This window comes from Mytilus trossulus, chromosome 1 (assembly GCF_036588685.1).
Source record: "Mytilus trossulus isolate FHL-02 chromosome 1, PNRI_Mtr1.1.1.hap1, whole genome shotgun sequence".
NCBI classification, from domain to species: Eukaryota; Metazoa; Mollusca; class Bivalvia; order Mytilida; family Mytilidae; genus Mytilus; species Mytilus trossulus.
The window spans coordinates 45,053,491-45,068,062 of NC_086373.1; the positions used below are offsets into that span (position 1 = coordinate 45,053,491).

General features: G+C 32.2%; 1 protein-coding gene across 2 annotated transcripts in view; it reads left to right on the forward strand.

Moving 5' to 3' along the window:
• The window catches only part of LOC134725391 (uncharacterized protein C12orf56-like), an 86,085-nt gene that overhangs the window by 55,631 nt on the left and 15,882 nt on the right, over positions 1 to 14,572 (forward strand). For both annotated transcript variants that reach the window (XM_063589184.1, XM_063589193.1), the window contains exons 9-10: positions 975 to 1,065; positions 10,983 to 11,057. In XM_063589184.1, coding sequence (XP_063445254.1) covers positions 975 to 1,065; positions 10,983 to 11,057 — 166 coding nt within the window. The remainder of the gene's footprint in view (positions 1 to 974; positions 1,066 to 10,982; positions 11,058 to 14,572) is intronic.

The following is a 14,572-nucleotide window of genomic DNA, read 5'->3' on the forward strand; positions in this document are numbered from 1 at the left end:
TTTTCTTCGACTGGGTTCTTGTAATAAGGGTTTGGTCAGTCGTTTTTTGCGTACTTGTCCTTCCTCTTCAATTTCGCTCTGTATTCTGCCTGCTTTAGCCTAGTAGCATCTTCTGTACTTTCGGTTAACGGGTCGTCCATGAACTCTTCAACTACGTCCCAACCATATTTGTCGGCAATGCGGAGTAGCTTGTTCCTTTCTTTTAAAGCTGCTTCTGCTTGCTCCAAGGCTTTAACTGCTGCACCAACGGAACCACGCTCTAGGAAATCTGTCGCTCTGCTAAGTTCATTTATACGAGCAGTATTGAACTCGTGCTGCCTTCCATTGCCCTCGAATTTAAACTTTGGAGCGATTGATGGTAAACGAGAACTCTTTTCCAGGGAACTATTGCCAATCTTTAAGTCAATTTGTGCGAAAAGTTCTTTCTTGTGTCTGACTAAAGCGGTATGTAATTGACGGGAAAACAAAGAAAGGGCGTCTTCAGGTGAAAATCCTACATGATTACCTGGGTCTGTTTGATTTGGCGGTTCACTATCTCGGTTAGTAACATCGCGTGGGTCTTCCTCGTCACTCATGTTGAACTAAAGTTGTCGAACAAATTTGGTGTGTGAAATCTCGATGAAATGAAAAGGGCGCGTAAAACAGTATATAAAGTCCGAAAAACGAATTACTCAGTATTCCACGACAGAAATAGAAAGAAATCTCAAAACGAAAAGAAATATAATTATATGCCATAAGCAATTGCTGTCAAACTGAAGTCAGAGGCAGGTGTAAAGCTATGATATACTATAGAGAACAACACCTGTGATCCAAGCTTGAGTAAAAATAGTTCATTAAAATAAAACTTGACAAATTGATCTTTTAATTGTCTAGCTTTTCAAGGCTTAATGATTTTGTGAATAACTTTTTATCAACTATAGTTTTATTTGAACACATATGAACTCAATCGACACAAGATATTTTTTTCATTACAGGGGAAGACCTGTGTTTGATCTTTTGAAAGTTTTGATTTGTACCCCTGAAGTTCCTGAAAAAATGGCAGCACCCAGTGATAGTGATAGAGAGGTATATTATGATAGTCTTATACAGAATACTTTACTTTATTTAAGGTTAATAGATAAACTGAAAAATACCCAAGATTTTCAGTTTCAGTACCTGGTGAAAAAAACAATATATCTGATTCCTTAAAAAAAATGACAGGAGCATGAAAGTCATCATTTGTCTGTCCATTCCAAAGAAATGCTTACAAGATGAAATTGCTTAAATTCAATGATACATGTTCTTTATATAAATACTTATGAAGTATATATGGAAGGAGAGGAAGTGTATGATTTTGAAATCAATAGTTAAAAAATTCTTTCTACTAGATATAGTTATTTTGTAAAGATATCCGTTTGAAAATGTATATTAACATGAATATGGGAATTATTGTGTTAATGAACTGTTCTTTAATAAACAAAACTTCATGAGCATTGTTTATTCAATTGCAGTTCATTGTATTGTTCTTTTATATTAATTGAACTTATCATGAATATTTCAAGAATCTCTTATTTACCAATTCAACTGACCTGACTAAAGTGGTTTTGACCCATGCATTTACCATCTCACTTGAGATTTGCAAAAATGACCTGTATTGTCGGGTCGCCAAACAACCTGGGATTTCAGTATCAGAGCTGTTTTCACCTGTCTTCTAGTTCCATGAGACTTTTTAGTTCTTATTTGAAAAACTTTATTGCTCAAGATTGTTTAACAATTTTATGAAGCATTTTAAGCATTGATTTTAAAAAGCACTCATCTTGCTAATTATATTGGTAATTTAAGGATACAGAGGTGTCAAATTTAAGGAAATAATAAATTGGCCAAGAAAGTAATAAAATCGCTGTTTGAAAAAAACTGTGACAAGTGAATGAGTTAAGAAGGCTTGTAAACGATAGTAATTTTGAAAATGCTTAATGTTCCTTAAAGTAACGTACAACCTGTATCTAACCATGTATTAAGATTTTGGATATTGGACCATAAAAGGTAAATGTCTAATTTAAAAAAAAAAAGTTCTTAGACCACATTCATTCTGTGTCAGAAACCTATCCTGTGTCAACTATTTAATCACAATTCAATTTCAGAGCTGTATCTAGCTTGAATGTTGTGTCCATACTAGCCCCAACTGTTCAGGGTTCGACCTATGCGGTCGTATCAAGTTGCTCCCTAAGAGGCTGATTTTATTGATTAATAAGATCAAGATGAGCGTGAGGGCTGCATCCGATGTATTGTTGTCACAGAGATTTTACTTCTATTTTTAACTGTTAACCAATAGCTTTAAATACGCTGACATTATCGAATGCAAAATTGCATTCCTTATCGCTGGTTATGAATTCATTTCTTTTAGTAAATACTCATAAAAATATTTTTGAGAACACAAATTAATAATAGGAAAATGTTTTTTCGCTACAAATATAAATGTAAGTAAAAAAAAAAAATTGATATCTATGCATGCAGAAAAATTGAGGAAACAGATCTCGAGAATGTTTTCCTGGAAATATAAATGCCTGCACAAATCCAATCTATTAGAAAAATCAAATTATTACAGAAAAGTGTCCACCATGCGCTTGCACTGCACTATTAAAAGAATAGTACAATACAATGATAAACAAATGGATAGAAATTATGTAAAAATGTAACTGTTATATACAAATATTAATAAAATATATAACAACAAACCAGAGTTTACTAATCTGTATCACTACAATATTGTAGGTACACTTTTGTATTACGGTTAGGTTGACTTCCCTGTAATTCATTCATCATCCAGGAACGAACTTGTCTCAGAAAAAAATCTTTGTACATTAACCTCCCTTTCAGGTATAGAGATGTGATTTATTTTTCTGAGACAAGTGCTTGTGACCAGTTAATGTTCAATGTAACAATTTAGAATATTTCAAAGCAATTATTTAACATAGCAATTCAAATATAAATATTTCAACACCATTTTCATAGATGAAAGGTGTTAAATCCTGAAAAGTTGTCCAAAATGCTTTGAATTCAAGAAACACAATGAACTATAAGTAACAAGTGTATGTCTTCATTCAATCAAAGTATTCAAGTAATTTAATACTTGACAAGTTGATTTCTTTAAAAAAAAAAAAATGCAATCATAAACCCAAATGCTTGTTTGGCATTACATATTAGATAATTGTTTTTAAATAAAAATGTATTGTTTTATATCAGTTTTGTTGTATACGAATTATAAACTGACATTGATTGTTTACTAAATGCAACTAATGATCAAAATGGGGTGGAATATTCTTGTTTAAGGAATCATTGTTACAGTGACTTGACTGTTAGTGTTGCTATCCACCATTTGCAACTCATTCAAAATTTTGACCAAATTGCAATTTGTTTTATTAAATCAAATTGTTCAACTTGTCAAAAATTTGAACAAATTGTTCAGTCAAAATGTGAAAGTGCAAGGTGATAAAATAAAACATACTTACAATCTGTATAGTTATATTATAGTCATTACCATACTAAAGGTCAACTGTTTTATTTTGAATTGCTATAAAAATGTCCAAACTAAGCTTTTATTTAGTTTTTCTTTCGAAAAGGATTTTATATTTATTAAAATCATATATCATTTAAAATAATACATCATATCATGTATTCAGTAAAATATATGTGAAATAACAATATGCTATTGATCAGTTTCCTTGGGGAGATAACCTAAAATACTATTCTTTTGAATAAAGACTTTTTGAAACCAAAAAACGATTATCTCCCCTTCTTACAAACATATTGCAATTTCACAAATATTTTACTGAATATGAAATGTTTTTATTCACATAATGTGTGATTCTTATGAATATAGAATACTTTTCGAAAGAAAAATTATATAAAAGCTTAGTTTGGACATTTTATAGCAATTCAAAATAAAACAGTTGACCTTTAGTATGGTAATGGCTATAATATAACTATACAGATTGATAGACTGATTTAGTAATTACATCAATACAGTGGAGTTAAAGTCTTGTAGGATTGTAAGTATGTTTTATTTTATCACCTTGCACTTTCACATAATGACTGAACAATTTGTTCAATATTCTGACCAGTTGAACAATTTGGTTTAATAAAACAAATTGCAATTTGGTCAAAATTTTGAATGAATTGCAATTGGTGGATAGCAACACTAACAGTCAAGTCACTGTAAAGGATTTTTTTTTCTCCTCTCTCCCGAAAGACAACATGCAAGTCACCCACTGGATGTTCCATTCTAAGGTACAGTTGGTTGGTTTTTTGTCGAGCTTTTGACTTGTCGAAAAAGCGAGACTAAGCGATCCTACATTCCGTCGGCAGCGGCGGCTTCCACAAATATTCACTCTGTGGTTACAGTTTTTGAAATTTTAATAACTTTCTTAAACTATACTGTATTTCTACCAAACTTGGACAGAAGCTTGTTTATGATCATAAGATAGTACCCAGAAGTAAATTTTGTAAAAATAAAATTCTTTTTTTTCCATATTATACTTATAAATGGACTTAGTTTTTTCTACGGGGAAACATAACATTCACTCTGTGGTTAAAGTTTTTAGAATTTAAATAACTTTCTTAAACTATCCTGGGTTTGTACCAAACTTGGACAGAAGCTTGTTTATGATCATAAGATATTATCCAGAAGTAAATTTTGTAAAAAAATATATCCATTTTTTCCATATTTTACTTTTAAATGGACTTAGTTTTTCTGCAAGGTTACATTACATTCACTCTGTGGTTAACGTTTTTAAAATTTTAATAACTTTCTTAAACTATCCTAGGTTTGTACCAATCTTTGACAGAAGCCAATTTATGATCATTAGATAGTATCCAGAAGTAAATTTTGTAAAAACATGACTCCATGTTTTCTGTATATTACTTTTAAATGGACTTCTATTTTCTTACAGTTTACATTACATACAGTCTGCAGTTAAAGTTTTCAAAACATTTATTATATTCATTTAACTATCATAGATTTTTACCAAACTTGGACAGAAGCTTCTTACAATCATAAGATAGTATCAAGAGGAATATTTTAATTGATTTTTTGTGCATTTTTGTTGAGCCTGCGATTTACAGCAAAAGTAGGTGAGACACTGGGTTCCGCGTAACCCTTACCAATTTTTTTTAGATAAGAGTTAGTTTTTAGGCTAAAATTCAAATGAAATTGGAAGAAATTTAATCAATTTATAATTGTTTGTGTTTAAGAAATGCAATACTCAAACCTGTAAAATATATGTTTTTATTGGAGTTTGAGATATGTTCATGGTTATTTGAACAATGGCTTGATATTGATCATTATTAAGATCCTTACACCTGCTCTGCAAGGTTGTTGTGATGCTCAGGGTAGTAAGCATTGGCAATTTTAAGTTGTGTGCTTTGTGCCCTAAAAGGTGTAGATGACAAACGCTCTTTTGTTAAAAACAAAAACTTTTTAAAACCTTTAACTCGCTTTGAAGATATTTTCTGAATGTCCCTTTTTATTTTGATGTTTTCTTATATTTTAAATAGTGGGTGATCAAAACAGGCCTACATGGAACCAAATCATTAAGAAAGCTATTTATAGCCTAGACAAAACAGCTTACACTTTGTACTTATAAATAAACAAACAAAATTGAAAATCACAAAAACACTAACATGGTCAAACCTGAAATTACCACCGAATACCCATCACATAAATATTTTTTCATTTACTTTTAAAGGGTGTCTTTTACATGTTAAAGTTACACTACTGTCTTATGGTATGTATGTAAATTCTTTTAAACCAGGTGTATTCATAAGCACATGTCCCAAGTCAGAAGCATGTTGTTAAGTGGTTGTTATACGACCCCAAAAAAATTTTGGGATCGTATAATGGTATGATGTCGTCGTCTGCGTTGTCTGCGTCGTCGTCGTCCTAAGACACATTGGTTTCCGGATAATAACTTTAGTTTAAGTGAAAAGACCTTTATGATTTTTTTTCAGAAGGTTCAATACTGAAAAAATGAAGGTTGGGATTAATTTTGAGGATGATGATCCCAACTGTTTAGGAATTATGGGCCCAAAACAAGCATTTTTCTAGTTTCAGGATAATAACTTGTGTACGAGTATTTCAATTGCACTGAAGTTATATCACAATATTTAAAACAACAAGAAGGATTCTTTTTATGGATTATGGGGTTAAATTTCAGGAATTAAGGGCTAAAAAGGGGCCAAAACAAGCATTTTTCTAGTTTCCAGACAATAACTTGTGTGTAATTGTATGGATCTCTTTGAATTGTACCACAATGTACCATATAAGAAAGGGAGGCTGGGATTAAGTTTTGGGTTAATTGTCCGAAATATGTAGGATTTAAGGGCCTGAAAAGGGCCAAAAAGAAGCATGTTTCTAGTTTCCAAACAATCATGATGATAACTTCTGTTTAAGTGTATGGATCTCTCTGAAATTGTATTGCAAGGTTCAATACTACAAAAGAAAGCATGGGATTGAGTTTAAGGGTTATTGCTCCAATGGGGGGGGGGGGTCAAAAAAGGGGGTGGGGGGTATTTTGTTTACCATTTTTGTAAGGGATTCCTTTTTTTTTCAAAAATTTTCAAATTTCAAATTTTGAAAAGTTTCAAGAAGAAATATTCAATTGCACAGTATTGTGCAATATATTTGTTAGATCTTTGGCCACATTTAATTTGTGACAAAAACCCATAGTATGTAAAACATTTGATCACAATTCAAATTCAGACAGTATCAAGTTTGAATTGCCCCGACTGTTAAGGGTTCGACCACTGGGGTCGTATATAGCTGTGCCCTGCAGAGCACCTTGTTTTTTGGTGCAGTTCATATTTGCTTTTTGATTCTGGTTTGAAGTTAAATTGGATTTGGGTTTTTTCCTGCTTAAATAGTTTAGTATCAGTGTTTTGAGGCTCTTAGTAGGATGTGAGCCAAGCCTTTGTGTTGAAGGCTGTACTATAACCTAAAATTGCTAACTTTGACTACATTGTGTCTTGATGGAGAGTTGTCTCATTGGTATTCCTACCACAGTTAACAAAGATATTCCCTCTGACATCTGAAAAATCCATTAAAATAATGTAAATATTGAAATAGAACTGAAGTTGCCTTGTAGGTTTCTTATATTGACATATCCTTGTTCTCTCTAGCTGGATATATAGGTTTATTTTGGTCATTTTGGGGCACTGTGTAGCCTACTGATCAGTGAGATGGCTCAAATCTCCTACTAATAACTATGAATAGAAATCATTTTTTCTTAACTCTGTCTGCATCTGTCATCACTCAATGCCTATAACTAGACATTTGATATCTTATCGCTGACCCTGTTTAATCTGCTAAAAGTGCATGCATGATTAATTTTGAGGTTATCGATCGTAATTATAGCGGCACATTTAATTCGTTATTGCATTGCTTGAAGTATTATTTCTTACATCTGCATGGTCAAATGTATTTTTTTCCCATTCATATTTAAAATCTACTTATTTACATTTTAATAACAAAAAGGATCCAGATGTACCTATAACAATCTGATATGTTATTTTAATCAAGGAGGTTTTATTATGACCTCCTTGTTTTAATAAAAAGGAAACAATGTTGCAATATGAAAACAAAGAAAATATTAACTTGCAAATTTGCAATTTTAATGAAAACAAAAACAGAAATGTACTTTCATAATTTTAACGTTATTTTCAATAAAGAATATTTTTTTTTTTTACATCTATTCAAGGACGTATATTAGATAGATGTAAAATTTTATTAAAATGCAAGAAAGACTTTTAATTTCAGTATGAAAAAAAAATGAAATAGCCTGCTTTGTACATCATGTACATCTTCCCTAAACTCAAAATCTCAGTGGCGTTTCCAGTATATTTGAAAGAGGGGGCGTAGAATATAATTTTTTGCGGAGCGGAGCGAGGTGAATTTTTTTTTGGACCTTTTTTTGGGCTAAAAAATATAAAATAATTGTGAAATGCACTATTGTGACGGTTCCTGACTTGGAGCATATATATATTTTATAGATAAAGTGTCAGGGTTTGATATTTTTTATGCCGAATTCTCTTCATTAATTGTCTATGGTATATTCTAATATGACGTGCTTCTTTCGCTTTGTGAACAAACCCATGCTCTAAATCCAATAAAATTTGTTTGCACATGCGTATATTGACTTCTTCAGAGTAATGAAATTTATCAAATGATTACTAATTCATTTATTATGACTGTAATGTGTTGCATTCTGAAATTGACATATTTGACCTAAATAGGACAACCATTCATGCTGGCTGTTCAAACTCCTCTCTCTGAAAAATCACAGTGCTAGTCGTTTGCTTCTTTACAAACAAAAAAGGGAGGTTCATGGAAGAGCCTACACAAAGGCTTTTACACTTATACTTATTGGACATAGAAATTACATTAATTGTCCTATTCAGAATTGAAATAATTGATGCAAGCTATACTTTATTGTAGTTTTTACATGGGTAGACATTATATTCATGTTATGTTAGCCCTCACTATTGCTTAGGCAAAAATAATCACAAGAATAATGCCATGTTAAAACTACAATGAAGTATATCTTGCATCAATTATTTTTTTAATTAAAATGATTGGATGGATCTTAACAGCAGTAGACAAACAACGAGAAATTCCAAATTCTAGGGTCTAAGGCGTTACGCTACATTTCAATAGTCCTAGGCCAGGATTTTATGAACGGGAGGCGTAATTCTGGTTGCCCTGGTATAGGGTCTATTGGAAAGGTCAGAAGCTCATGGATTTTAACAATTTAGCATCAAATTATGAAGTATTATAACAGATACAAATTGGTGAAAAGTAGTCTGCTTTCTGATCATTCAAATTATGTATTGATTAAAATGTTGATATCAAATCTTTGGAAGAAGTTGTAAATTGAGTTAAAAAGTTATATGAAATGGGCATGAAAAATGAAAAATAACTCTTGAACAATAGCTTTTTCTGAACTTTTTTATACATGTATATGCATATACGTATATATACCTGTTTTGTTAAAATATACCTTCTCACTGTTTTTAATTGTTTATTGGAAAATGTTGTTTGTGCTGTATTTAGACCCCTTTACCAAGAAATTAGTTTTGCATGCACACATATTTATCCAATGCAATGCAATGCAATGATAGGTTTGACCATTGTTTTCAATTTAGTAGATATAAATAGATGTGGTATGAGTGCCAATAAGACAACTCTCCATCCAAGTCATAATTTATAAAAGTAAACCGCTATAAGGATTAAAGATCAAAGTAAACAACACAGAGCTTTGGCTCATACCGAACAGAAAACTATAAAGGGCCCCAAAAATTACTAGTGTAAAACCATTCAAACAGGAAAACAAACGGGCTTATCTATATGAAAATTGAGAAACAATTATGAACCACATCAACAAACGACAACTACTGAACATCAGATTCCTGACTTAGGACAGGTGCAAGCAACTGAAGCGGGTTTAAACATTTGAATGCTACCGAACATTCACCCTTATCTAAAACAATAGTGTAAGATTGTATTTATAATACCCCGTTCTAGATAGTATTTATAATACCCCTTTCTAGATAGTCAAATCTGACCCCTTCCAATGCAATGCAAAAAACATAACCCTATTTCAGACAATTTAGCTGAAAATGCAACCAGAATGTTTGTTGGAACATCCCCGGTATCATATGTATAGTGAGTAACCCTCCGGTAGATGTAGAATGGCCATTGGGGAAGTGTCACACAAAACAACCATTTCATGTATAGATTTACTTCAATACCATTTTAGTGGTTTAAAAAAGGTGTCCATGTCACCCATCGGATGGGGGAATCAGTATAAAAAGAAATTAGAGTATGTGTTTAATTAATAAATATGATAAATTGCCATATTCAATACAATACTAGCAGAATACGATTGGTTTTTTGTTGTTGTTGTTTTTTAAAAGGGGGGCCATTACGCCCTTACCTGGACCCACCCCTGATGCTAGTAATTCTTCTTGTATATATTTTAGTATTAACAATTCTTGTTTCAAATATAAATTGCATTGTTAACATGAAATCTTATCTCATATCTAAACACAGCTGGTTTCAACATTTGACTCTAATTAAAATAACTGCGCATATATGTAAGATAAATATTAGCAGCTTGTAAATGCGTGCAAGGAAGTTGCTTGTGTCAAACTAAATTTCGCATCATATGTAACATATCTCTATAGCAACTTTAAGATGCTGATGCTTATTCAAAAGGTCACTTACAGTTCTTCTATTAAAGCATGCAAAACAAACAATTGATTAACTTTCTTGCTATATTTTTTTGGATGTTTGTAAACGACATGTATGTAGTCTATTTCAGTCTGTTTACTAATTACTAGAATACAATTGGACAATAAACATTAAATTCATTTCATGTCAATTCTTATTGTCCAATCAAATCCCAGTATATATCAAAACAGACAGAAACTCCGCCTACCTGTTGTTTGCAAACAACCAAGCAAACATAGCAAGCAAGTTTATCAATGTTTTGTTTTGCATGCTTTTATAGAAGAACTGTAATAAGCTATTGCCACATGCATTTGAAAGGTGGCCATAGAAAAAAAGATGTATTCCGAATAACATCCTGTGTTCTGAAAGACCATGGACATCGTCCAATATATAACTTAATTTAGCATATGCTTTTACACATTAAAAAAAGAAACATGTGATGTTGAATGGGGAGATATTTATGTCTCATTAATTCTTTAGAACTCTTTAAGTTTAATTTCTATTGTTTCTTTCAATCTGGACACAAAAAATATTTTTCTGGTATACTTAAGTACCATGCATGCTTCCTCCCAAAGTGTACTCAGTGCCTCATTGCAAGCAACAGTAATATAGAATTTTTTATTATTGAGTAATATTCTATGAGATTTTTTATAATTTGATAATTTAATAAAAGCATCACGAGAATGGATTACTGACTGTTATTTTATTAATTTATTTTCAGATTGATAAGCAAGTATTAGAGTTTACCAAAGTTGCATTGCAGGCAGTTTTTGAATTGTTTCTTATGGCTAAACAGGTATATTTTTTTATCTTGATATTGAAGATTATTGTCTTATCTTAAAATCCAAAAGATTTTGGAAATAACTGTGTCAGGGCAACAATGCTCATATTGGCAGTATACCCCTATTGACTGGTTATGAGGGTAATAGCAAGTTTGTTGTCCCTGAGATACCAACTATTGCTGGAGGCTACCCAGGGCAATAGTTGTATCAAAGGAACAACAAACTTGCTATTACCCTCAAAACCAGTCAGTAAGTGTTCTATTATACAGAAGAAACCAACTTTCCAAAAAGTCTACAAACATTATCTGAAAGTAAATAGAAAATGTCGCAATATGCACAATATGCACAATATGAACCATAAGGTTTTTTATAGTCCATGTTGTATTTGTAAGTATTTTATTTTTTGTAATCAAGAATAGGAAAACTTGTGTAAAAATTCCTGTGCATATAAATACTTCTAGACTAGCTAAAATACTGTTAACCAACGCAATCACAGTTTATGAAGACGACGACTGACCCAAGTTGTATCTTTTTAAAATGTGTCACAAATATTTTCTTTTTCTTTTTTAATTGCTTCTGGTAGGTGATATATCAATTCAAAATTAAGATAGACATGAACATATTAAACCATTCACGATATTAGAGTTTGTTGTTGCCAAAGCGTACAAATCCAAGCAGAATAGTTCACTACATTATTATTGACGAATGAAAAATAAGTATAAAAAAGTCCATGAAAAATGACCAAAAAACTATTCACAGGGGTAATAGTCTTTGAAACTATAAACTGGCAAATAGTCTGTGGAAGGAAATAGCACAACTATTTCATTATTTTCTATATAAAAAAATCTTACTAATGATATACACCTATTGACTATGTGTGAGAGTAATAGCAAGTTTGTTAGCAATAGTTGGTGTGCGAAGGCCTGCGAAGTGACAACAAACTTGCTATTACCCTCACAACCAGTCATTAGGTGTTTTATTATACTGAACAACACATTCATTAAGTGTTTTTATATGTCAAATACTGTGGAATCATTTATTTTCATTGGCACCAATTTTCGGCGATGAAGGAAAACTTGCATATTCGTGGAAATTTAATTTCATGGTTTTGCCGAAGTCTTTATACAAGCCTTCAGAACATTTGTCATTGGTTGAACATTTAATTTCATGGTTCACCTATATCAACGAAATCAACGAAAACTGGTATCCAACGAATAATGATGAATCCACAGTAATTAAGTTTTTTTAAAGTGTTTAAATATCATCTGAAAGAAAAGAAAAATGTCACATAACTTTACGTGCACATGATGAACTATACTTTTTTTTTATAATTCGTGTTGTATTTGTAAATATTTCATTAATTGCAATCAAGACTAGAAATACTTTTGTTAAACTTTCCGTGCTTATAACAAATTCTGGCTAAAGAACACCAAACGCAAATTCAGTTTTAGAGTATGATGATTGACCAACCCCATGTTATAAATAAGGTACATTGTACTATATTTTAGATCTTTAAAAACATGGACGAAGATTTTCTTTCTCTTTTATAATTGCTTATTTGTGTGAAATTACAATCAACACAAACAGATTATACCGTTTACAATATCAGAGTTTGACGTTTCCAAGCATACATAACCAAGCAGAATAGTCAATGACATCAGTATTGTCCATTGTTATTATACCCGACGCAACAGATGGTATAATGTTTTGACCCGTCAGTCCGTCCGTCAGTCCTGTTTCTTGTCATCGCAACTCCTCTCAAACCACACAACAGGATTTCACAAAACCTTTTCAGATAATAAGGACATACTATGTAGTTGTGCATATCGACGGGAAATTGCGATTAAATTTTTTTTCTAGGAGTTACGCCCCTTTGAACTTATTTACTTTAATGTACTACTGCAACAGTTTGTCATCGCAACTCCTCTGAAACCACACAACAGAATTTCACGAAACCTTTTCAGATAATAAGGACATACTATGTAGTTGTGCATATCGACGGGAAATTGCGATTCAATTTTTTTTCTAGGAGTTACGCCTCTTTGAACTTATTTACTTTAATGTACTACTGCAACAGTTTGTCATCGCAACTCTTCTCAAACCACAACAGAATTTTTACGAAACCTTTTCAGATAATCAGGACATGCTATGTAGTTGTGCATATCGACGGGAAATTGCAATTCAATTTTTTTTCTAGGAGTTACGCCTCTTTGAACTTATTTACTTTAATGTACTACTGCAACAGTTTGTCATCGCAACTCCTCTTAAAATAAATCTCAACCTTCTACTTATGGTATTAAACTTGGTGGTACAATTTCAAAGCAATTGAAATACTTATACACAACTTATATTGTCCAGAAACTAGATATATGCCTTTGGGCCCCTGATTCCTAAACCTTAGGGACCATAACCCCCAAAACCAATCCCAAGCTTCCTCTTGTGGTTATAAACATTGTGTTAAAATTCATTAATTTCTGTTTACTTATACTAAAGTTATTATTCGGAAACCATCCGTCTTCGGACGACGCTGACGACGACAACGTGATACCAATATACGGGTCGTTTAAAAACCAAAGCAGTTAGAGCAAATCTGACATGTGGTAAAAGTGTTCATTAGGTACAGTTCTATCAGCCCTGAAATTTTCAGATGAAGCTAATAACCCATTGTTGGGTTGCTGCCACTAACTTGGTAATTTTACGGAAATTTTGCAGTTTTAGGTTATTATCTTGAATAGTATTAATGATAAAGATAAGCTGTAAACAGCAAATATGTTCAGCAAAGTAAGATCTACAAATAAGTTCGTATGACCAAAATTGTTAATTGACTCCTTAAAGAGTTATTGCCCTTTAAGGACAATTTTACACAATTTGTTGATCATGTTTTCTAACTTTAGAAAATCTTCTCCTCTAAAACTACTGAACGTATTCCAACCAAATTTAAGCTGAATGATACATTAAACCAAAAAAAACAAACTACGATGAAATTGGACACTTAAACTCTTAAACGAAAGATAAATGCCAAAAAATCAAGGTGAGCGATTCAGGTTCTTGAGAGCCTCTTGTTCATAAACTATAAGCAAAAGGTGCAATATATTTGTCGTATGGAAAATTGTAAGCTGTACATGTCTGCCTGGCATGGTTCATCTGACCTTGACCTCATTTTCGTGGTTTATTGGTCAATGTTTAGTTTTCTTGGTTAAGTCCGTTTCTTTGAAACTACATTGTATAAGCAATAGGTCAACTAGAGCCGTGTCGTAGTAGTTAGTGCATTGAACTAGTAACACAAAGTTTCCTGGTTCGATTCCTGTTCCGGGATGAAAATTTCAGGGACTGAATTTTTGGATCTCCCTTGACACCATTTGGTCTTGAGGAAACGATGATGGTCCGTTGTAAGGGGACGATAAATGGCTGACCCGTGTTAAGAAAGAGCCATATCTCTTTGCACGTTAAAAACACCCTTGTAGATTTTGAAAAAGAGCAGGCTTATGCCGCTACAAGGCAGCATTCGCACATGCAAAGTGGAAAGGGA